This window comes from Eptatretus burgeri, chromosome 9 (assembly GCF_056783735.1).
Source record: "Eptatretus burgeri isolate ZD-2024b chromosome 9, Ebu_testis_v1, whole genome shotgun sequence".
Classification (NCBI taxonomy): Eukaryota; Metazoa; Chordata; class Myxini; order Myxiniformes; family Myxinidae; genus Eptatretus; species Eptatretus burgeri.
The window spans coordinates 104,346,968-104,371,800 of NC_140969.1; the positions used below are offsets into that span (position 1 = coordinate 104,346,968).

General features: G+C 43.1%; 2 protein-coding genes across 4 annotated transcripts; both read left to right on the forward strand.

The window, feature by feature from the left end:
- The first annotated feature begins 9,689 nt into the window (after positions 1–9,689).
- Positions 9,690–16,452, forward strand: LOC147020817 (ubiquitin carboxyl-terminal hydrolase 17-like protein 5). The gene is made up of 7 exons (XM_085893817.1): positions 9,690–9,768; positions 14,882–14,952; positions 15,142–15,224; positions 15,429–15,540; positions 15,782–15,922; positions 16,067–16,120; positions 16,372–16,452. Exons 1-7 carry the CDS (start codon positions 9,690–9,692, stop codon positions 16,450–16,452), a joined length of 621 nt encoding a protein of 206 aa, XP_085749943.1.
- Positions 15,555–21,249, forward strand: LOC147020818 (uncharacterized). Of its 3 annotated transcripts, none has more exons than XR_015061973.1 (4): positions 15,555–16,760; positions 16,897–17,145; positions 17,331–18,036; positions 18,600–21,249. XR_015061973.1 is itself a non-coding variant. In XM_085896452.1 (4 exons), the coding sequence occupies exons 1-4, from the start codon at positions 16,612–16,614 to the stop codon at positions 18,606–18,608; spliced, it is 660 nt and encodes a 219-aa protein (XP_085752578.1). In that variant the 5' UTR covers positions 15,557–16,611; the 3' UTR covers positions 18,609–21,249. The 3 variants fall into 3 exon arrangements, 2 of the variants coding, with proteins under 2 accessions (XP_085752578.1, XP_085752577.1); XM_085896452.1 differs by having other exon boundaries at positions 15,557–16,760; positions 16,900–17,145; positions 17,781–18,036; XM_085896451.1 differs by having other exon boundaries at positions 15,558–16,760; positions 17,781–18,036.
- Positions 21,250–24,833: the final 3,584 nt, after the last annotated feature.

A 24,833-nucleotide genomic window follows, 5' to 3' on the forward strand; every position in this document is an offset into this window, starting at 1 on the left:
AACCCTATCTCGGCGTCTCAGCCGTGTCCTCGGCCATCTCTCTCACAGCCGGTCCGTATCATGCAAACATGTGGCATGTCGCTTCATCATGCCTATTTAATTACGCATCTGGCTCCTCAATGAGCCTCTTCTTGTCATCTGACTCCTCTTCTTCTCAAGCACTTTTCTAAAACAACTACAGTACTTATTGTTTACTTTAAAACGGACTCTCTCCGCCAGATCCTCTTCTTTCAATAAAATTATCTGACAATGAACTTTTCTTTGTTCGAAATGCATTACCTGCTGAGAGCGCTCTCCCTTACCTTCGTTCAAGCACTTGTCGTTCCTCCAGGCACTGCCTCCGGCAGATTAAGCACCTCCGGTCACGAGCACCGCAACAACGTCGGTTCGAATCCGAGTCACGGCACCAACTGATGTGGATTTTTTAAACCCACCTTGTTGTGATCGTTGTCCTCCTGAAGGATTCTAACTGGTCGATTGTGGAATCCTATTTGACTTCAGACAGAGTTTAACGTTTGTCCGACTTGATTATAAAACCCTACAAAAAAACCCTATCGACACTGATAAAACTGATGTCCACACAAGTCCTTCCTTGTGAAACAATTTATTTCCTAATTATACACCATACACTTCTCACCTTTGTACAATGAACTCAAGAATCCCCATTTGATTGCAATATTATTTGGTTCTATTTCATTTATTCTTAGTTTAGTTAACAGTTAGACCAACCCGATTCAATTCACTTCTACATTACATCAGAGAGTTTTATTCTAACTTGGTACTTGGTCAGTTCCAAGGAGTACGAGCCACTGAGAAACTATACTTCCTCACGTGCTCGTACTAAGAAAATGTGTCTTTCAAAACATTTTATACTTCCATGAGAGAGAGGTTGGGGGATATTCACCCAGACTGTAGACGTGTCCTTTAGACAAAAAGTCACTTCGTACATTTTCTAAGCAAAGGTTCATTTATCAGCTCGGTCACTCTACTCCAGAACAACACATTTCTTATCATTTAGGGCAAAAGTCTTTTGGCCAGAAATGACAGCCAATTCAATTTGCAGCATAAAAGTTACATTTCTGAAACTCCATTTGTTACAATTTAAAATACATTAATATAAATTTTTCCCCCACAGTACCTCCATCCATTGTTTGGAGAGCAGAAGCAGCACATCCAGGGAAGAATGACCTGGTCTGAAACCAAATTGATGATCGGAAATCAAGTTTGGTTTCAGACCAGGTTTAAGAGCACCATTCGACCTCCAAGACCCTTGAGAAACTCAAAAACCCTGAGACTCCTTTCTTGACTTTAGACCATCACACATTTCAGACCTTTCAGTATTCTGAAGTCCCCTTTGACTTTCAACATTTTAAAACCCTTTAGATCATTTCAACCTTTTCAGACCTTTCCTCGTTTAGACCTACAGACCATTTGACCTTTACATCTTTTCAGACCTTTGACCTTTACAGATTCATAAATAGACCATCTACACCTTTCATTTGCAATCAATGACCTTTCATTTAGGACATCCTTCCATTTATGTAATACACAAAATAAGTCCTGGTGATGGTCTGCAATCTCTGATTGCTCCTTCTTCTTCTTGTTTTAGACCGGGAGCCCGCGGGGCTTAGCTCAACCGAAAAGGGGAACAATTGCCGTCCTCATGGTAAGATGCCAGATATTCTCACCTCAGAACTCTGCGTCTGCCGGGACACTGCTGCTCGGTTGACATTCTGTGGTCAATATCCGTATCGCATAATCGGCGCTAGCTCAACCTGGCAGCGGAACGGCCCCAAGTAGGTTTCTGATATTATTTGTATAGCTTGTAACATGGTATAAACAATGACAGACTATTTCGCTGCTGGAATACCGGTGACAGACGCTAATTAGATGCCGCGAAAATCACGCTAGCTCACCCGAACAGCGGAACGGCTAAAACCAATGCAGAATGCTAGTACCAGGTCCCCTGAGTACAAAAGGAGCACTGACAGACAACTTGGTCGCTGGGCCCCCAGGACAGACGCTCCCTAGTTTGGGTTCCCTTTGGTTGCGCTAGCTCAACCGAACAGCGGAACGGATAAAACCAACTCAGAATGGTAGTACCAGGTCCCCTCATTAGGTCGCCCGCAGGCGACCTGAAGTACTCGGTTGAATTCGGTCATACGACGAGTTTTCTACGTCTGTTTTTAGACTACTGTGTCTGCGATTGGTCAGTCGAAGTGACGTCATAGAATCACCAGGAGGCGACCAATAGGTCATCCAGGGATGTAGTCAGAACCGAAGACGATTTACGAGTCAGACCGGAAACCGGAAGTGGAAAACGAAATTGAAATAAATGATGAAAAAAATTGTTTTCAGTCAAATTTTCTCTGCTCCCCGCCAGGGGAGAAATTGGGCCCAGGTTTATTCGTGCTTCTCCCACAAGACGGCGATCGGACTAACACAGTAACTGACATGGATCAGTCAGGATCAGATCGACTGGATGAGTCGGTGGTGAGAACCGGTTACCATTACATTTTGATTTTATTCGATCTATCCAGTGACTGTTGGACTATGTATTCAGGGTCGTGGGTGTGAGCATTGAGCTGTAGGTGTCGAAAAACCGGGCGCGATAGGTCGCTTACCGCGCGAATGAGATCGTCCTTTATTTGCCTCTCTTGTGCCTGCAATCTGTGCAGGCACAAGAGAGAGATAAAGGACGATCATGTATATGTATCATCTTCCGTATCTTCCAAAAACGTTTGAAATTTGATGCGAGCACTATGCGATGTTAAGATAGGTGACACCTGTTGCTATAAGTCATCCTGTGCATAACATGACATACCAAGCGGCCATATGATATGTGGTATATCTGTGTGGGATGTCCTAGTATCGGATGAGAAGTAACGAATTCTGAACCTATAATATGCAGTCCACTATCTAACGTCGAAGATCATCTCTCTTGAGTCGCTTTTTTTGATTCCGACGTTCATCTAGGATAATACTATTTCATCTACTTAGGACAACCCACTCGGTAATATCAGGAAAGTGGACAGAGCCCTATTGCCGCCGTCAATGCCAGCCACACGCCAGCACATCCATCGCACGCAGTACGTAACAAGCTTGTGGTGCGCTGCTGCGACAACCCAACCTACCAGAGGTATGGAGCCAACGAACTACGGATGGCGAATGGTGAACGGATACCTCACACCGCAGTGGTTCGAGGGAGAATCCCTTCCTACTTCAGTTCTTGAAGCTGAGGAACAGTCTGAGCCGGTCGGTGATGTCGAGTCACATGATGATGATGATGATGATGATGATGATGATGATGATGATGATGATGATGATGAGCCATGGTCAGAAGACTCTGACTCTGATTAGACTCAGACTGGCATTGTCAGCAGAGTGAGAAGAAATGAAAATAGGTCTGTATTGGAATACTGGATGGAATTTCTAAACATCTGTTTCTTTCTTTAGTGAATTTTCCCTTCAGAACGTGATATGTACTATGTGATTGTGCAAAATAAATCATCGATTGAATGATCGCGTATCTGGTGGGCCCAGCTACATTTGTCTGTCAATACTCATTTTGTACTCAGGGGACCTGGTACTACCATTCTGAGTTGGTTTTAGCCGTTCCGCTATTCGGTTGAGCGAGCGCAACCAAAGGGAACTTGAACTAGGGAGCGTCTGTCCTGGGGGCCCAGCGACCAAGTTGTCTGTCAGTGCTCCTTTTGTACTCAGGGGACCTGGTACTCACATTCTGCGTAGGTTTTAGCCGTTCCGCTGTTCGGTTGAGTTCGCGTGATTTTCACGGTATCTAATTAGCGTCTGTCACCGGTATTCCAGTGGCGAAATCGTCTGTCATTGTTTATACCGTGTTACAAGCTATACGAATAATATCAGAAACCTACTTGGGGCCGTTCCACTGGGGCCGAAAGCCTGGTGTTGGTGCAGTGGTTTGGGCAGCAGCTTGGGATCCAAAAGGTCCTGAGTTCAAGCCCCGTTGGGCCACTGAATTAATACACCAGGGGGTTGACTCAGCCTGTCATCCTTCCGAGGTCGGCGAAATGAGTATCAGTATACTGGGCCGGTGTATACCCCGGTTAAAATAGGTGTACCATATCCCTGTGTTGTCAGAGGCGACCAGGGTTGCGTCAGGAAGGGCATCTGGCGTAAAACCTGTGCCAAATCACAATGCGGATCATACGGATGATCCGCTGTGGCGACCCCTAACGGGAGCAGCCGAAAGAAGAAGAAGAAGAAGAAGAAGAAGAAGACTTGGGGCCGTTCCGCTGCCAGGTTGAGCTAGCGTCGATTATGCGATACGGATATTGACCACAGAATGTCAACCCAGCAGCAGTGTCCCGGCAGACGCAGAGTTCTGAGGTGAGAATATCATCTGGCATCTTACCATGAGGACGGCAATTGTTCCCCTCTTCGGTTGAGCTAAGCCCTGTGGGCTCCCGGTCTATTTGCTTCAGGTCCTTCATCAATGACCTTGATGAGCAGGTCCTCTGTATTTATCTGTAATATGTGACAAGGTTGGACGTGTGATAAGGACGAACTGATTCGATTTTGGTGAAGAACCGGATCCGGCAAGTAGAATTATTAAAGTGATTCTTCACCATTGAGAGATGGGGCCAAAATCGATAATTAGCATGATATCCCAAGTTGTGGATGGATTCGGTCAAAACTTGGAGGGCATGTTGGGTGAGTGACCAGAAAGAATTGATAGAATTTTCCTGAAGATCCGGATAAGATAATTATTTCATTTTTAAAGTGATTCTTCACCATTAAGAGATGGGGCAAAAACTGATATATGGCACGATATTTCAAAAAGTTATTCGTCTCGATATGTTTCACTGGATCAGGCATTGCGGAGCAGAGGTATGCGCTCTACCGAGAGCCCTTGAAGTATGTCTCTGCATTGATCATTCTCGGTTCTCAGTAACCCTGTAATAAATACATTTTTTTCCAAATCACCAGTTCTCTTGACCCTTGTCATCCAGTGAAATTTGCTTGAAAATGTTCTGGTTGTTTGTGTCCTTTGTGACGTCATGAATAACAGGAAGTTTCCTGTTTGGAATGATTTTAAATTTTGTTTGATTTCCAGACAGACAGAGAGAGAGGGAGAGAGTAAAAAATGATCACTCCTCTGTGTACCTGTGTGCTCGGGACGAATTCAGAGCAAAATAGTGTTAAACATCAGGTTCGTTTTCAGATTCATGTTCAAAATAAAACATTAAATGGAAATCAAGTTGTTCCTCAATAATCAACCGACGTTTGTAGACAGGACAGACGGACAGACGGACAGAAGTGAACCAATTGTTGAACCCTGCACCTCAGGTCACGTGTGTGGGGTAAAAACATCCGATGTACAAGGTGAGCAATTATAATTCATCTTGATACAATATTTCCCAGACGTGGAGAGGTTTGCAGCCGTGTTGTAGTTCTGATTTTCAAAGGTGATGCAGCTGTGTCATGGTTCTAGAACCATCCACGTGATCAGAGCATGATTGATGACGTGCTGCTTTGCGTGAACAATGGGACCATTGTGACGTGAGTGAACTTTCCGGTAAATACCCCAAACAATTAAATATCTGGGAATGTAAATATCTCATTCCCTTCATCATGATGACGAGTTATCAGAGCCGATGTAACATGACCTGCACACACACACACACACACACACACACACACACACACACACACACACACACACACACACACACACACACACACACACACACACACACACACACACACACACACACACACACACACACGATCTCCATTGTGTTCTGGTGTTCAGTTCCTTCTGACCATCACCTCAAACCGCTCCGTCGTCGATCACTCTCTGCAGGTATCAGATGAAATTCGAACCCCGAACCCTTTTAAAAACCATTGTTACACCAAACCACGACGAAATAAATCACCATTATTCCACAAACACAAACAAAAATGGTAAATACAGTGAATCGGCTTTGCCGTGCAGGCACCAACCTCCTTCAGCGGTTCATGTGGACGATCCTTCATGTTTACCGGAAGTTACCGCCTGTACCACGTGATCAATCTCATGTCATCACCGTGACGTCTTTCAGAGAAAAGAAGTCACGTGATCAATCCAATGTCGTCACCGTGACGTCTTTCAGAGAAAAGGAGTCACGTGATCAATCCAATGTCGTCACCGTGACGTCTTTCAGAGAGAAGGAAAACGAGTCACGTGATTAGCGGTTTTTTGTGTGAAACTGACGTGGTGTCTTCCAATCCGTTTCGATATTAAAATCGGATCTTCTTCACATTCACAGTTATTATATGAACGGATAATTCGTACAAATGTAACGAAATGATTCGAAATTAAGTCCAAAATTTAATTTAATTAGTCAGCGCAGATGTTTGCCAAACGATCACACACAATAAAGCGTGCCAATACACCGCCTGGAGCATGTATTAATTACGAGGATGTGGAATTTCCTGGGGAAAAACAAAAAACCCGACGTGAGTGATGAAATGATATAAATGTCAGAGGAGAATATAACAATTACAGTTTACGAGTCATGAAATAAAAACATTCTCGCACATTCGATTTTAGTTTTCTTCAGTCATTGAAACCAATTAATAAATCATACTTAACCCAATAACGTCCTTTAAGGGATATTTAACGTCCTTCGGTGAATGCTAGCAGATTGGATAGCCGACTTAACGTCGTTTCCAAAGGATCAGGTGTGCTCATTGATGCATCACCCTGCGCTGAACATCACCAGGACGACAGTTTACAGTCAGACTGGCAGTTTAACCCCCACCAGGTGGATGAGAGTGAAGTCCGCTCCCTCTGACCTGTCATCCCGTGAACCTCGAAAAGTGCTGGTTAACTTAGTTTGGTTATCTGGGTTTGGTTAACTTAGTTTAAAAAACATTTATTCAGTTTTTAATGTAAATTTATCATCAACCCAGGTCGAAAAACCAGTTAAAACCAGTACACATTTTCAACTGGTCTCTATTGGTTCTAATTGGTCTTTAACTGGTCTCTATTGGTTTCAACTGGTACCAGTTAAATTAAGTCAGAATTCCAATTTCCCAGTTGAAAAAACCAGTAGCTCATATTTGTACCAGTTAAAGTCTTACTGGTTCCAGTTGATACCAGTTACAATGTACTGGTCCCAGTTGATACCAGTTAGTTAAATACAATTTTATTTCAACTGGTAATATATCACTCTATTCCAATTTCCATATTAAAACCAGTAAGAAACCAACTGGCTTTACTGGTACCAGTTGGCTACTGGTTTTCAACTGGTACCAGTTGGCTACTGGTTTTCAACTGGTACCAGTTGACCAGTAAGCTACTGGTCTTTACTGGTTTTTTGACCTGGGAAATCAAACAAATGAAATCGATTGTGGAAAAAACGTTCCGTTGGTCGGAATAAGAGACCTGGATGTCGGTTATTTTTGTGCTGTTGCTAAGCAACAAAATGTGACGTGACTCTGCAGTTGTGTTTGGTCCGAGTTGAAACTGTCACGCTCTTTGGAGGTTCAACCGTTTGGACTTTTATCGTTTGTGTTGGACCCTGTTCCTCGTTCACTTCGACTTATTGTACAGGTGAGGGAGGGCAAGTGGGTGGAGTACAGGTGAGGGAGGGCAGGTGGGTGGAGTACAGGTGAGGGAGGAAAGGTGGGTGGAGTACAGGTGAGGGAGGGCAGGTGGGTGGAGTACAGGTGAGGGAGGGCAGGTGGGTGGAGTACAGGTGAGGGAGGAAAGGTGGGTGGAGTACAGGTGAGGGAGGGCAGGTGGGTGGAGTACAGGTGGGTGGAGTTCAGGTGGTTGGAGTACAGGTGGTGGAGTACAGGTGGAGGGAGTACAGGTGGGTGGAGTACAGGTGAGGGAGGAAAGGTGGGTGGAGTACAGGTGGTTGGAGTACAGGTGGTGGAGTACAGATGGAGGGAGTACAGGTGGTTGGAGTATAGGTGAGGGAGTACAGGTGAGGGAGGGCAGGAGGTTGGAGACCGTTGTTTGAATTTGTTTTATTCTTTAATTCACAAAGAAAGAGAGAAATTCTCAACAAGTAGATGAGAGTGATGTTGAGAGGAGGAAAAATCTTCAGGGAATTGTTATCTTCATGAAAGAATGTGGATCAAGATCATGATTGTTACTGGATCAAGATCGTGATTGCTCCTGGATCAATATCATGATCGTTACTGGATCAAGATCATGATTGTTACTGGATCAAGATTATGATTGCTCCTGGATCAATATCATGATCGTTACTGGATCAAGATCATGATTGTTACTGGATCAAGATTATGATTGCTACTGGATCAAGATCATGATTGTTACTGGATCAAGATCATGATTGTTACTGGATCAAGATCATGATCGTCACTGGATCAAGATTATGATTGTTACTGGATCAAGATCATGATCGTTACTGGATCAAGATTATGATTGCTACTAGATCAAGATCATGATTGTTACTGGATCAAGATCATGATTGTTACTGGATCAAGATCATGATCGTTACTGGATCAAGTTCATAATTGTTACTGGATCAAGATCATGATCGTTACTGGATCAAGATTATGATTGTTACTGGATCAAGATCATGATCGTTACTGGATCAAGTTCATAATTGTTACTGGATCAAGATCATGATCGTTACTGGATCAAGTTCATAATTGTTACTGGATCAAGATCATGATCGTTACTGGAGCAAGTTCATAATTGTTACTAGATCAAGATCATGATCGTTACTGGATCAAGTTCATGATTGTTACTGGATCAAGATTATGATCGTAATTGAGATATTTATTATTTATTTGTTTGTTATTTATTTGTATGTTAATTATTTATTTGTTTGTTTTCTTGTGTATTTATTTATTTGTTTTCTTGTGTTTATTTATTTGTTTGTTTTCTTGTGTATTTATTTATTTGTTTATTTATTTGTTTTCTTGTGTATTTATTTATTTATTTGTTTTCTTGTGTATTTATTTATTTGTTTGTTTATTTATTTGTTTTTCTTGTGTATTTATTTGTTTGTTTGCTTGTGTATTTATTTATTTGTTTATTTATTTGTTTTCTTGTGTATTTATTTGTTTATTTATTTATTTTATCTCTCAGTAACCCTTTATCTCTGTTTTCCATTCCTGCAGAATCTGCGATGAGGCAGAACGTGAATGTTGAGAGGGCGCTGAACGCGTCTCTCAACAGTGACAAGACCCCCCATTGCGAACCAAACACCACCAAATGTGGGTTTTCCTTTTGGCTTTCTGGATCTACACCGGTGTGTTGTTGAACTCGTACCGTGATATCATGGAGTTGATGCCAAATATATGTATATGACACCATATTTGGGTTTTGCTTCCTGCAGATGACGATCACAATGGGAGACATGTTCCCACACCTGACCATCACACAACAGGTGAGCTCTCCTTGGAGTGGCGAAGAAGTCGAGGCATTGGGGCAGGTTTGAAGAACGGTGGTAACACTTGTTTTTTGAACGCCACGCTCCAATGCCTGACGTACACAGCACCCTTGGTGAACCACCTGCTGTCAGGGAGTCATGGCGATGATGGTGTGTACCTCGCCCTGTTCATCTATATCTTCACTTAGTTTCTCTTCCCTACAACCATGATCATTCAGTGGCATGATCATTAAGTTTTTGTTTTTTTTATCACGTGCAGGTGAGCACACTTCATCATGCACATTGTGTACGATGCGCCAACACATCATCAAGGCGATGTCAGACACAAGGGCACCGTTCCTTCCATGGCCCTTCATTTCACGGCTCCAAAGTGAGTACAATGTGCCCCGACGAGAGTGAAACACCATCATTAACGGTGTTTGGTGGAGTTATCATCGTATACTGCAGTACTAGCTCGTGTGCACCGGAAAGAAACGTCACAGGGAGATTCATTGATGCATGAATAATGATCCACACATCCTGATCGACAACAACTCCATCATAGTCCCCTATACTCACCACCAAGACCCCTCCATCCTGGGAGTTGTTTGACCGTTTTAAGATTGCAGGTTTACAAATGTATCATTCTGAGGGTGTGAGAATGAAAAAAATGAAACCGATCCTTTTCCCGCCTTTTCCCACAAATCCTTGTGGGTGTAAAGTTTGGAATATTTTTCACTCCATGTTTTTAGTTTACTGGTAAATACCCACTCCCCTAGGAGGGAATTCTGTTGTTCGTGAAAGTTCTCGCACAATGTTCGTGTACAGCCCCTCCTTAATTATAAATTTATACTTGTGCCCCCCTTCCCCCTCCATAAAATTATACTTGTGCCCCCTCCCCCTCCATAAAAATTATACTTGTGCCCCCTCCCCCTCCATAATTATGCTGTGCCCCCCTCCCCTCTTTATTGCAAATTCTGGTTGCCACAACTTTCCCCCTCCAAGATTCTGTTTCTATATGAATGCCTTGTGCACCCCCCCCCCCCGGGGAAAGGTTAAAGGTTAAATGTTCCTGGTGGAGCTTTTCCTGAATCATTGACGTCACACTTGGAGAACAGGACTTTGATGCTCTGCATCACTCGACCTCCACGATCGTGGCATTTCAGGGTTTTCATTTTTCAATTTTAAACCTGTTTCAGCCAAATGGACAAACAGTGATATAAATGTTATTGTAAAGTGATCAATTACATGTTAATTTATGTAATATTCCCATTAACATGCGAGTCGTACATTTCAACAACTCTCTGTGCACACAAGGCAGCTCCGTACAATGGTTACCCGAACATCGTCCTGAGAATGGAAGAAACTTTCTTTCAAAGAAACTATTTCATTGACACCTGTGATTTTAAAAACAAATACACATTTATATTCCGTTGTGGAATATAACACTTTGGAGAAAACATCATGCTATCTCGACGTATGTTGAAGGAGCCATGCATGCGTCCGGTGTGTGCTGTGTGTGTGCGGGTTCGACCCGTTGGTGGGACAGTTCAGCTGACTCCGACCACAAATTCTATATTTTACACTTTAGAACCCCCTATAATTTACACTTTAGAACACTTTAAAATTTACACTTTAGAACCCTCTATAATTTACACTTTAGAACCCTCTATAATTTACACTTTAGAACACTTTAAAATTTACACTTTAGAACCCTCTATAATTTACACTTTAGAACCCTCTATAATCTACACTTTAGAACACTTTAAAATTTACACTTTAGAACCCTCTATAATCTACACTTTAGAACCCTCTATAATTTACACTTTAGAACCCTCAAGAATTTACACTTGAGAACCCTCTATAATTTACACTTTAGAACCCTTTACAATTTACACTTTAGAACCCTCCATAATTTATACTTTGGAACCCTCTATATTTTACACTTTAGAACCCACAAGAATTTACACTTTATAATTTACACTTTAGAACCCTCTATAATTTACACTTTAGAACCCTCTATATTTTACACTTTAGAACCCTCTATATTTTACACTTTAGAACCCTCTATATTTTACACTTTAGAACCCTCTATATTTTACACTTTAGAACCCTCTATAATTTACACTTCAGAACCCTCTATAATTTACACTTTAGAACCCTTTAAAGTTTACACTTTAGAACCCTCTATAATTTACACTTCAGAACCCTCTATAATTTACACTTTAGAACCCTCTATAATTTACACTTTAGAACCCTTTATAATTTACACTTTAGAACCCTTAATAAGTTACACTTTAGAACCCTCTATAATTTACACTTTAGAACCCTTAATAAGTTACACTTTAGAACCCTCTATAATTTACACTTTCGAACCCTTAATAAGTTACACTTTAGAACCCTCTATAATTTACACTTTAGAACCCTTAATAAGTTACACTTTAGAACCCTCTATAATTTACACTTTCGAACCCTTAATAAGTTACACTTTATAACCCTGTAGAATTATCCACCAATCATCCATCATCGATCATCCGTCCATGAAGTTTTGTGTCAGTGAAGTTTACAAAACTGTTGAACTTCCATATTGTAGATATCTGTTCCTCAGGACATTATCCCAACGTGATGAGATCATGGCTGTGATTGGCTGATTTTTGTTGCCCTGGAAACCATCTCAGTAACTTGGCTTGTGCACGTGATCTTTCAAAAGCAGTTCAAGATTTAGCTTTCATTCGATAATGATCGATTCTTCATACCACCCAAAAGATGGGGGACCGAGAGTATCAGCTCCTTGTTTCTCTTAAAATTGTGATGGGTTTCTGTGAAGTCGGTGATCACTTTATTGGGCAACAGTGAGCCTTACGTATTCCACTGTTTCGACGTGGGAATGCCCATTTGCTTTTCTGAATGGGAGGAGGTTGAGAGTAAAGATGTAACAGCTTTGGAAGGGGGAGGTTGAGGATCTGGGGCTGAGTGGGGGGGGGGGTGGCAGTGAATGAAGAGGAGACAGAGTTGGCAGGGGGAGGTTGAGGTTTTTTTTATTGAGTTGTCACAATTGCGTGCGTGTGTGTGTGCGTGCGTGCGTGTGTGTGTGCGCGTGTGTGTGTGTGTGTGTGTGTGTGTGTGTGTGTGTGTGTGTGTGCGTGTGTGTGTGTGTGTTTTGTTCTCCTTGCACAGTTTTAATTCACAGATTACTTTGATTTTATGATAAATGGATTTTAAGATCATATCGATTGTTGTTTGGAGAGATTGTTGTTTGAATGGTTGCAGGTATTGCACAACATTTTGTTCAAGGTAATCAGGAAGACGCGCACGAGTTCCTCGGGTTTCTCTTGGATGCCATGCAGCGAGATGATACGTGAGAGCTTCACATCCTCTTCCTTTTCTATCCATTGTGTTTTATGTTTTATCCACTTCTATGAACCTAAATTTTGCCAGGTTCATGATTCCACAGCTGGGAGATCTCAATGTGATCCATTGTGTTTTCCTCTTCCTTTTCATGGACATATCTCGTGTTTATCAGTCAGGCTGCGAGGTCACCACCATTTTGTCACCTTTGCTTTATGAATAAAGTCAGCACAGCGATGTTTAGTTTGATACAAATATTTTCGTGACTTCCAGAGATGGGGGACATGGGAGGGGTGGGGGTGGGGGGGCAGTGTGGGGTCAATTGTCCCTCCTGCCTTTTGGAAGGGTGGGGGTCAGGGTAGAAAGTGCCTCATGACACGAACCCCCAAACAGGTCTGAGGACATGGTTGAACGAACAGAGAGTGTAAGATGTTTGTAAAATACATCATATCCTTTGACTACCAATAGTTTTATCATCACACCTCTTTCAGAACCTTGATGAAGCAAAACTCACAAATTTCTCAAAAGGATTCGCTGATTCCACTTTGTCCTGGATTTAATCCATTTTCACTGTGATAACACACCTTTCGTATCCTGACAGTGAACGACGCCACCTGACAACCCCACAGCCACCATCGAGTTAGGAGGATAATGAGAGTGCCTTGTGGTACACTACCACTAATTGATATGATTGATAATTCCCAATATGGTGAGTAATTAATATAATCTTACTGAACATGGGTGTGATCATTTTTTGGGACCTTTAGGTGTGAAACAGCTCCTGGAGCACTTCCCTTTTGATCGTGAGTGTCACGATCCATGTTTCATTTGTTCACCACATTCCAGTTGAATTCGACACCTCCATTTCTTCTTGAATTTGTAACTTGCTATTTATCTCCAGATATTTATCTTCCACCCTTAATCAATCAAGGGAAGGAAATGTTTGTTGTTTTTTTTGGGAAGTGTTTTACGTCCCATAAAACTATACCGGGTAGCCCTGCAAGTAATGAATCAGACAAGACAATATGGGAATGATCGACGGAGAACTGTCGATAGTGGAGGAGTTAAGATGTTAAAAGTTCTAGAGTAGTTGTGGGTTGGAGGGTGGAGATGGAGGATATGATGGTCAGGGTGCACACATACATGATAAGTAATGAGAAGGGAGTACAAAGACAGACTAATACTGATATAGAGTATGTGAGAGTAGAGAGGGAAGGACAGCGTGACCAGTCAGGGTTGGTTTGTGGTTGAGCTCGTGGTGGATCCTGATGTGGTGGCACAATGTTTGCTTTTTGGGATTTATTGCTAACTTCATCCCCATCCCCAGGGATAAAACTCAATAAACACGAATACTCACTGGTGAGGAAGTAACCAGCTACACTCAGACCCCAAACTCAGTGAGTTCATGATTTACTGTTTGTACATTTATCTTTTGTACTTCACAGCCTCTGTCAGCATTGCTGTTCGTCCAAGGTGATCAGTCGGACATTTGAAGGGTACCTACAAACACAAGGTGAGTCCATCACAATGAGTGGATCAAACGTCTTGCGGCCTTCTGTGACCAACTGATCATGCACACATGAGCACCCTGTAATGGTAAATACCACATTGGGTACCTGTACAGTATGGCCGCTTTTATTTGATTGGAAGGGGATCACATAACACAGGTTTTATTGTGTGCCACATTATTTATTTGTTCAGTTTTGATGAACTCCATCTTGGTTGTGCTTTAATCCGTTGAACACATTTGAATCACTCTCAGTGAACCTGCCAATCTCTTGGTTAGAATTCCACTCCATGTGTGTGTGTGTGTGTGTGTGTGTGTGTGTGTGTGTGTGTGTGTGTGTGTGTGTGTGTGTGTTTGTGTTTGTGTGTGTGTGTGTGTGTGTGTGTGTGTGTGTGTGTGTGTGTGTGTGTGTGTGTGTGTGTTTGTGTGTGTTCTCATGTTAGTTAAGGACTAGTTGATGCCTATAATATATATTTTGTATCTTTTGACAATGATAAATGGGTTTTTAATCCCATAAGGTACAAACTGAAACTCCTTGACTATGAGGTCGAACCAATGTGTTGATGCACAAGTGTAGGCTCATGGAAGAGTGAAACAACAGTTATCACATTCTCTGTGTTGTGGTAACCATTGTCCGTTTCTCCATCAGTTGAGTGTTTAACTTGCCATCACAAGTCGAACAGGAACGAGCCGATGAGGGATGTTCTCCTCGATATTGAGGTTGGGATTCAGTTTTTTATAAAATATTTTTTCCGTTTCGTTTTACTCGCCGTGACGTGACCTGGTGCAGGTAGACAAATGTAAGTGATAAATTAAATAAATCTGGTGGTGGGGGGTGTGCTCGAACTTCACAATCATGATCGTGTGCTGATTCCATGACCTTTGACCTATTACCCTGTCCTTCCACAGAACTTTTCCGGTATCGAGGAGTCCCTTCAGCATTTTTCAAGGAGAGACGACCTGTTTGGAGACAATGCTTATTTCTGTGAACGGTGGGTGCATCCTTCATCTGTTGTTCCAAATGTTGATCTGCATTGTGCAGGGAAAGATCTTTAAAACAATGGAAACGTTTCTCAAAGTTATCTGTCTCTTAAAAAACAACTTTTCTGGTGACTGATCACCACGTGACCAGAACCCCCTGTGTTGTTTATATATCTCATGATCACGTTTGATGGGATTGTGGTGATGATTTCCAGATGCAACTCAAAGAGACCTGCCACAATGGCTACCACAATTTACGACCCACCAAACGTCCTCACCTTCACACTGAAGAGGTTTTCCTGTGTCACTGGGGGAAAGATCTCAAAGGTACGTTTGTCCTTATCTGGAACACCTGTACACCAGGACACTTACACGATCGGATGTGATTTTTGTGACTTACACGATCCAAGACCTCATCAGGCCCCATTCCACAAGGTGCTCACTACGTCACCAATTTCACCTCTAAAATGCTCGATACACCTGGTTAGAATTCGGCAATGACTTTCTGATTTGGACTGAATTGGTGTTTGAACTTTTGACCTCCAATGACGTGATTATTTATCCACAGAACTTCCCATATGTTGAAAAGCTGAATCTTCGTCCCCACATGTCACAACCAGACGGGCCTCCAATATACTACTTCCTTTATGCTGTTCTCGTCCATCATGGGAAAAGAAGTTGTAAAGGTCACTATTTCAGTTTTGTCAAGGTGAGTGATCCACGTGAGACCATTATCTGCTGCGTGACCTTGTTGTGTCCAATAGGATGTACAGCAGCCCTCCAGGGCGAGGGGAACATGTTCTTCAGGTTACGTGATTGAATCACATTTTGATTATCCATTGTGACCATCCAGATGGAACCTCAGTTCATGAGTCTATTGAGTGAACAATGGACAACATTTGATCAGGTCATGAGGAACATTATTAGTTGTTGAGTGTCCAGTCCGTTCTTGGTTTTATCCATCATAGATGTAAAATGGCGTGAAACCAGGCGATCTCATCCTACGTACGATCCTTCACAGAAGGGTAGGTGCCGCCAAAACATCATCTCTTGTGTAAGTAAAACAATGGGTGGTTTTAATTTACCTTGCCAATCGGTGTGGAAATGTGGAGTTCAGACTGAGTATCGACACAATGACTTTCGCCCAATGTAATGAAGTTCCAAATCCCTGACAATGGTACAGGCCTCACACTCTTGCTCTTTGTAAAAGATAAGCTTTACGTTTCTGCTCTGCAGTGACATTGAGACTTATCAACTTTGCCAGGCCATTGTCACCACCACCACAAACTACAAATATGAAAGGAGTGAATTGTTCTTCGATATGTTGAGCTTTTGTCACAATGCAGGGATGATATTTGATGCACTTCCCCACAGGTGAGTCACGGCACCTGGTTTAAAATGAATGATGCATTCGTGAACAAGGTGAACGTGACCGAGGTGATGCACCAACAGGCTTATCTTCTGTTCTATGTGCGGTCACCTGATGGTCTTGATGGGAATACAGGTACAGAAGGGCAGAATTCAGAAGATGTGAAGCTCCCAACGAGGTATGTGAGTGTGTAAATCATCTCTCACAATAATTTATTTATATTATTTGTTTTTAATTCCCGTCTCTGTGAGCTGATGTTTCCATGTATCAGTTTCCTTTTTCCGTAAGCCTGCCTTGGTCCATATGTCTTTCAGCAGTATCAAGCAAACAAAGACCCTTCCACGCATCAAGATCAAGATCAGGAGAAAGCATTTACCAACACTCCCAAGTGTGTGCCAACACCATGCCAACCCCATACCAAGGGTACAGAAAGATCTGAACGGCACCAGCACTACTTGTAAAAACAAAAGGAAAAGAAAAGAGACACATGATGGAGGAGAGGCCAAGAGGTTGTGTCGTGGAGATGCCAATGTGGGACGTGGTGACGTTTCTTGCCAAGAGCTGTGAGTCCCCTTTCTAACTCCATCACTTTGTGCAATATCATGATATCGGAGCATTATGGGAGGAAGTGCAGGAACTCCCTTGTATTTGTTAATCCTGTAAATATTGATATATCTGTGGATGTACATTTGCATATTAACATGGAAGGATGACAACTTGATGAAGGGTCCATTCGTTTCGGATGCAGTACATGCCTGCTGGGTTGCATCATTGCTCGAAGCATGGCTGTTGGTTCGAGCAGGAACTTGTCAATGGTCCAGTGTACCGGTGAGAGCTCACGGACACTTTGTGGTGGACACCATGGGATCTTTAACCTCCACCAACTGATGCTAACAAAGGGGTTAATGAATACCTTCGTCAGCGGTTGCTGGTGATCAGAAGATTCGGTTTCCGCTTACTCTCCACCTCTGCTGTTTATGACTCACTTTATTACTCCTACCCAACACTTCAACACCATCTTAAGGACGGACACGTTCCTCTCGGGGACATTGAACATTTTGACTTTGTAGAGGAAAGATGGCTGGACGAGGTGTGACTCGCTTGAGACTTTACGATGTGGGGCATCATGGGGCGAGGGGGGTCATGATTTCATCACAAATGGAAGTGACCTTTAACATTCCGTTTCCCTCCTACCAAGGTCTCCATTGGAAATCGCTCCCCAAGAGCCACAGCGGGAGAAGGGCAGCAAAAGGAAGAGAGAGTGTGAGGATGAGGACGAGGAGGAATTGTGGGAGCAGAAGAGTACAAAGAAAAGAGAAAGGAAGAATAATACACTGAAAGGGACCACACACACTGGCGATGGGTCCGGTGAATGCAGTCAAGATGAAGAACGAGGAACGAATGGAAGGTTGTGCCGAGTTCCCCTTCACCTGTCGGCACAACTCGAACACCAGGTGTGCTCCTTCATCAAATATCGTTTGTTGAGCCTCCCCCTTACTTGGGGAAGGCTTGTTGCTGTTGTCGGGTTTGTTTCCGCAATTATCGTCCCCTATTTTTAATTGGAACCACAAGTTTCTTCAACCCCTCGGAGTAGTAAACCCCCATTTAGAAAGTTATTATGATCATTATTTTCTTCCTGCACTCCTTACACTCGAAATTCCCGAACCGTATCAATTACCGAGCTGGATATCGGAGCCCGCTGGAACTTTCGCAATGAAATTTTACATCAATAATGTGAATGTGAAGTCGGTGGGGTTGATATCATGTCTTTTGATGTTGACCTAATTTTAAGGTCATGACCTAATGGTAGTAATTTTAATATTTTTTAACATAACTTGACAATAGTTCAGTCGATCGGAATGAAATTTCCCTCCGCACCGAGCTTCGATCAAGGTGTATTCGTTCTCATTGTCCATCATACCTTTCCGGGTATCATTCCATCAGTCTGGGCTCTGACAGATAATCACATGGTTTTGAGCCTTGTATTGATGGTTGTGGTTGCCTCACCTCATTGCAGCTCACCTGACCTGGCATTTCTACCTTGGCGTGGTGGCAGATTGAGGCTGTTTTACAACAGAGCTTCTTTCCTGTCGGGATACAGTGGAGATGCTCGACAAAGCCATCAATGCCTCCTCCACCAAGACTGTATCCTCATGGATTGGTTCACAGGACATGACGTCACTTTTTAAATTTCAATTGTTTTTGAAATGTTTAAGCCTGCACATCCATCAACAATTATTTTAATGTTTTTTTTCTTCACATCTTTCTTCTTGTGAACGACCAATGTGGATTGCGCTAAAGTTTCATGTCCAGGTTCTGCAGCCATGTCGCTGCCTCAGGTGTGAGTTGGTGGAGAGCTAATCTGCAATCTTTCTCTTTGCAGCCTTTTTGTCATCCTTGTGATGAGTTTCCCGGAGTATGGCTACGTCAATGTTGTAGTCCTTCAGGATGTTGGCGAGGATCTCACAATTAGGAAATGTCAGCCCCTCAACAATGAGTTGGGGGATGTGGAGGAGGGAACGACTGATCTATTTGTGGTCCATGGCTTTTGACCTTGAAAAGGACTTTATTTAGTGCTACGCAATCTCGGGCCCCATTGCTGGGGTTTGTCCCGAGTGCGTCGGTGGTATTGGTCAGTTAATGACATCAGTCTGGGCTCTTTCAGATGATCACATGGTTTTGAGCCTTGTATTGATGGTTGTGGTTGCCTCACCTCATTGCAGCTCACCTGACCTGGCATTTCTACCTTGGCGTGGTGGCAGATTGAGGCTGTTTTACAACAGCTTTTTTCCTGTCGGGATACAGTGGAGATGCTCAACAAAGCCATCAATGCCTCCTCCTCCACCAAGACTGTATCCTCATGGATTGGTTCACAGGACATGACGTCACTTTTTAAATTTCAATTGTTTTTTGAAATGTTTAAGCCTGCATATCCATCAACAATTATTTTAATGTTTTTTTTCTTCACATCTTTCTTCTTGTGAACGACCAATATGGATTGCGCTAAAGTTTCATGTCCAGGTTCTGCAGCCATGTCGCTGCCTCAGGTGTGAGTTGGTGGAGAGCTAATCTGCAATCTTTCTCTTTGCAGCCTTTTTGTCATCCTCGTGATGAGTTTCCCAGAGTATGGCTGCGTCAATGTTGTAGTCCTTCAGGATGTTGGCGAGGATGTCACAATTAGGAAATGTCAGCCCCTCAACAATGAGTTGGGGGATGTGGAGGAGGGACCCACTGGTCTTGTTGTGGTCCATGGCTTTTGACCTTGAAAAGGACTTTATTTAGTGCTACACAATCTCGGGCCCCATTGCTGGGGTTTGTCCCGAGTGCGTCGGTGGTATTGGTCAATTAATGACATCAGTCCTGATAACTTCAGAGTGTAAAATGGTTGAATATCATTTAACAGGAGCACCACGTGGAGGTTGTCATCTCGCTCACTTTTCTTCATTCATGTGTCCTGTGTTTGTGCTGAAAACCCAGGTGACTTCTCCTGTAAATCGGAGTTGTCCATCGCTTCTTCTTCTCCATCTGTCTCAAACACTAATCTTCCTTCAGGCACACTCACTTTTTCACTTTTACCTTCCTAGCCAATACGTAAGCCCTCTCAGCTTATTCTGCCACGAAGGTTTAGTACGACCTCCTTCGAAGCATTTAGTAACCCAGCTCTTCACCCCAGTCGTGACAGGTGTGAACACTTTTCCAAGAACACTCACGGTTTACAAACATAAATCGTTTTGTACGAAACACACACAAACTGCTCCACATTTACCTCTCAACACCGTTGGGCTTCCTCTTGCCTCTGACCCCAATCAAGCCTGCACCTCCATCCCCACATCTTGCTCAATCACACTACCTTGCCCCCCTCCCCCACTACCCTCATGATCCCATCGTTGTTCACATTCACACCTTTTCACTCTGGTCCACGAATATCAGAGGCCTACCTGCCTGTCTACCTGCAAGCTTTTCTTCACCTGAGCAAACGCTGTCCTCCTTTCACCTGTAACTGCACATTGAAATTTCACCATGTTATAAACACCAGGACACCTCCATTATCATCCCTGTTCCACCAAACGAGATTTTTGTGTTCTTGGAATTGGTTCTTCATTTTGTCTTTGTCTCCTGTTTTGTATTTTCCAAGAGTCTGTGATGGATGCAGATTGCTGGGGATCATCATGGTGTTTATCTTTCTCCACGAGAGGTTTTCATCGTGAGCTATTGTAACACTCATTTGGTAAAACACTCACTAATTGTTACAACCTTGTGCGAGTCCCTTCATCTGAACCTTCCTTGCCATGTTTTCCAAGTGATCGTACAGTTCCCCTTGGAATGTTTGTGACAATCCTGTTTTTCAGAAGTGAAATGATCTCACAAGATGTCACCTTTTGTACCCCTTCTTGTCATATCCTCGTGTGTTTGTGTAATTCTATTGTTGCAGGTGAACCGCCTGGAAGGTCACGTCATGGAGGAAGGAGTACAGGGATTCCAGCGGGAGGATGTTATAAACATGGTATAAACACCAGGATTGTCATCTCGCTCCTTTTCTTCATTCACGTGTCCTGTGTTTGTGCTGAAAACCCATGTGACTTCTCCAGTAAATTGGGGTTGTCCATTGCTTCTTCATCTTGTGCTGTGTTCTAATTGAACGTACCTGGATCGGCACCTGCAGAGGAACCCAGGTACGGTTTGAAACAGCAAAGGGCCGACCGTGTGTCGCTCTTCTTTATTTATTTATGTACTTTTCTCAGTGGGATTATTATTTATTTATAAATTACCTTGGTAGGATTTGATTTTTATCCGTAAATGTCAATAAGCATTGATTTCAAATCGCTCTCACAGATGAGATTCTTGTGGTTTTAGTATGATGATACACAAAGCTAAGATGAACTGTGATTGGTCTGGAATCTTTCTTCCTTCAGGATATCTGATCATGTCAGGAGAGTAAATGCTTCTTGAATCATTTTTTTATTGGAACTTATTCTTTGTTCTTGCACCATCCAGTGGAATATGCTGTGTCCAGTGTCTTCTATATCTCATTCCATCTGGATGGAGAGACAAGATGTCTGACGTTCAACATTTGAAAGACGAATGGAGTTCATCCCGGTAAAATATTTCTCTTCTTGCACGTTTTGCAATATCCTTGCCTTGCACATTCCTCGCTGGAATGAACCAAAGGGGCGCACCACTCACTCCTCGAAGAATGCTCCACTTACTCCTCATGGAATGCTTCACTCGCTTCTCTTTCAATGCTCCACTTGCTCACCCCTCATAGAAGCTGTGTTCTCCCTTCTGAAGCTGTGTTCTCCCCTTCTGAAGCTGTGTTCTCCCCTTCTGGAGCTGTGTTCTCCCCTTCTGGAGCTGTGTTCTCCCCTTCTGAAGCTGTGTTCTCCCCTTCTGAAGCTGTGTTCTCCCCTTCTGGAGCTGTGTTCTCCCCTTTATTCATTCCCAAACTCCCTGGACCCCGTTTATGACGCACCACTTGGTTCACAGCTTTGAAATATTAAGCGTCACATAAACCATTGCTGTGATACACAGGTAGATCATGACATCACCTGGGTTTGAATCCCGACACGGATATAAACTGTCACCCTGGTGTTTCACATGCAGGATATTCATTTCTCCGTGCGCTGAAAACAATGTTTTTTTTTCAGGATAAATGACATTTATATAAAATATATTTTTTTAATAGATTCGTGATCCCTGAGAAGACTCGACCGAACCACAATGTCTCCATCCCAGGATTGAAGCCAAGAGATGTTTATTTTCAAGGCTGTACCACTCCTGTGTGAATCTCCTGACATGTTTAACATGACTACTCTCCTGGAATGAAAATTCTCTTCTGGTTATTGCAACACGACGTCAGGTCTGTCTTTTGGGACCGTCAATGTGAACATGTAACTCAGTGCGACCTGCAGCATGGTCGGAATGTCAGCGACAACACCGACCCCCCTCGCTGGCCTTGTTTGTGTGGAGGGTGACTGTGTCATCCTGTCAAGACTAAAAACAGCACATGACAAAGGGCGGATGAGCTTCCTTCAGGAACCAATGACCACCCAGTAAGGAGATGGTGTCTCCTCAAAAAAATGTAATTCAGGTGTACTACAGGTGTGAAGTCGTCGCTCTCACTCTTTGTGATGCTGAAGATGTCATCTCCTCGTTTTTTCTTCTGTGTTTCACATTGAAATGAAAGAAGGAATAAAACTCATCTTTGTACATTTATTAACACTCCAGTGTGGTGAGATGAAACTTGAGTCGGAGACATCTCGTTATTTGATTGGTTCTTGAGTTCTAATCGGTGTTGAGATGATCTTTGTGTTCATGTGTTTAAAATTCTCCAGTTTTGTCTGTTTTCCCCCCAATTCAGTGTTACCTTGATAAGTGTTTTCGTACATTGTTTTATTTTTTTATCTTTTTGTGTGAAACATTTCTCTTGAGTGGTTACGACCAAAAGTCAATGGTTTCGTGTTAACGGATTCACAAAGTTGTCTTTCTTTATTAAAATTATTCTGGTGTGAATTTCCTCTTTTCTCCACTTCTTACTCTGTGCTGAAATGGCCATTGTGTTGTTTTCATAAATACGAAGTTCATGGAATGTTCTTTGTTGTCATTTGTTGAGAAGAATAGTTGTGAAATGTTTTCTGCCTCTTGATTCATTCACAGGTTTTAAACATTGATGGACATTCTCAGTGAGCCAAAAGGTATTTCTGATGTGGTAAACTGATACACCAGCCGTGTTGACAGATTTCTCTGTAAAAGTTAATGTCAGGTCAGGTCAGGTATGGGAGCATGCGCCGGAGCAGCATGTCACAGTGTCCACTTTCAGCTCCGTCTGGCCAAACTGAATCATCTCTTTAATCAAGGTCGGATATCTTGACATTCCCAAACGATACACTGCACCTTGATCTCTCTGACATCCTCTCCAGTATACAGTCCATACAAGTGCTGAAAAGTTTCTCATACAGGATTGATGGACATTTTCAATAAGCCTGGCACAGCAGGCTCAGTTTTCAGAATATCGTTCAGAGCTCAGATTGATCAATTTTGGTGGCACCCCATGAAGACCGAGAATCTTTGAGAGGGCATCCAGATTCAAGGAATCTTATGCTTTGCCGATATCAACATAGGCTGCGAGCATCCACTGTCAAAACTCTCATCTGCATTCGGTGAGGACCAGAAGAGCAACAACACGGTCATTCGTTGACCTCTTTGGTGGAAAGCCTGACTACTCTGGGCACCGGTGCTCAAGAAGATGGTGGCGAGCTCCATCAAGAATTATCCAAGTAAAGACCTTGCCTGGCACTGAGAGCAATGTCACCCCTATGTGGCTGTTGCAGTCCTGGCAATCACCCTTCTCTTTCTCCAGAGGGACAACAAGGCCCCTCTTCCATCCAGTTGGGATGTTGCCTGTGTTCCAGATAGAGTATAGATCTGCATGTAATGACACGAGTACAGCATTTCCACCAGCCTTGAGAATTGCAGCATGGACACAACAGACCCCAGGAGCTTTACATCCTTTCAACTGGTTCACTGTCGCCTGTGTTTCAACAAACGACGGTGGTTCACAGTTGATTTTAGGGTCAGCAATAGTGATAGCTACACCACTGACGTCCAACTCAACAGCCAGCTGGTCAGCCTAATATAACTGCTCAAAGTAACCGGCCCAACAGGCCTTCACTACGGACTCCTCTGTCAAAAGCCCACCACCCTCCGCTCAAATTGCAGTTCACCAATGGACAGGCTTGGAGGAACGCAATGCACTAATTCCTCAATAAGCAGGAAAAAAATCACTTGACCACAGGTTCTGCTCAACCATTCAACAGATTCTTCGCACACATGACTCCTTGTCCGCCCTCAGCGCACGTACAGTTTTAAGCCTCAACTCGCTGAATAGCTCAGCTCTGCCATTAAGTCTGGATCTTGGTGCCATTCTGGTTCACAGTTGCAGATCCAGGGGGACCAACGCATGTCTCATAACCATCCCTATCAGTTCCAGTCGGTGCATTGAAATTGACCAAGACTAGAAGAGTGTCTCGCCTGGGGCACCGAACAACCACGGACTGGAGCGCATCATGGAATGCCTCTTTCATGGTGAGTTTACTCGTCTCAGTCGGAGCATATTCAGAGACCAAGGAAATGGCACTCAAGGAATGATGAATCCTCAGTCTCATGATATGCTCATTCTTCTTGTTGTTCTTGCGTATGGCAGCTTAGCTGGCGGAGTAGCTATCATTTCTTGGAAGCGCGACTGTGTCGCTGA

Bases quoted from the DNA above. Each gene is read 5' to 3' on its own strand.
- LOC147020817 (XM_085893817.1), top strand. From the start codon at position 9,690: ATGCGCCAACACATCATCAAGGCGATGTCAGACACAAGGGCACCGTTC. The intron at 9,769-14,881 runs GTGAGTACAATG...TTTCTCCATCAG, and splicing joins CTTCATTTCACGGCTCCAAA to TTGAGTGTTTAACTTGCCAT. The intron at 15,225-15,428 runs GTGGGTGCATCC...GATGATTTCCAG, and splicing joins AATGCTTATTTCTGTGAACG to ATGCAACTCAAAGAGACCTG.
- LOC147020818 (XM_085896451.1), top strand. From the start codon at position 16,612: ATGAATGATGCATTCGTGAACAAGGTGAACGTGACCGAGGTGATGCAC. The intron at 16,761-16,896 runs GTATGTGAGTGT...TATGTCTTTCAG, and splicing joins GATGTGAAGCTCCCAACGAG to CAGTATCAAGCAAACAAAGA. The intron at 17,146-17,780 runs GTGAGTCCCCTT...CCTCCTACCAAG, and splicing joins GACGTTTCTTGCCAAGAGCT to GTCTCCATTGGAAATCGCTC.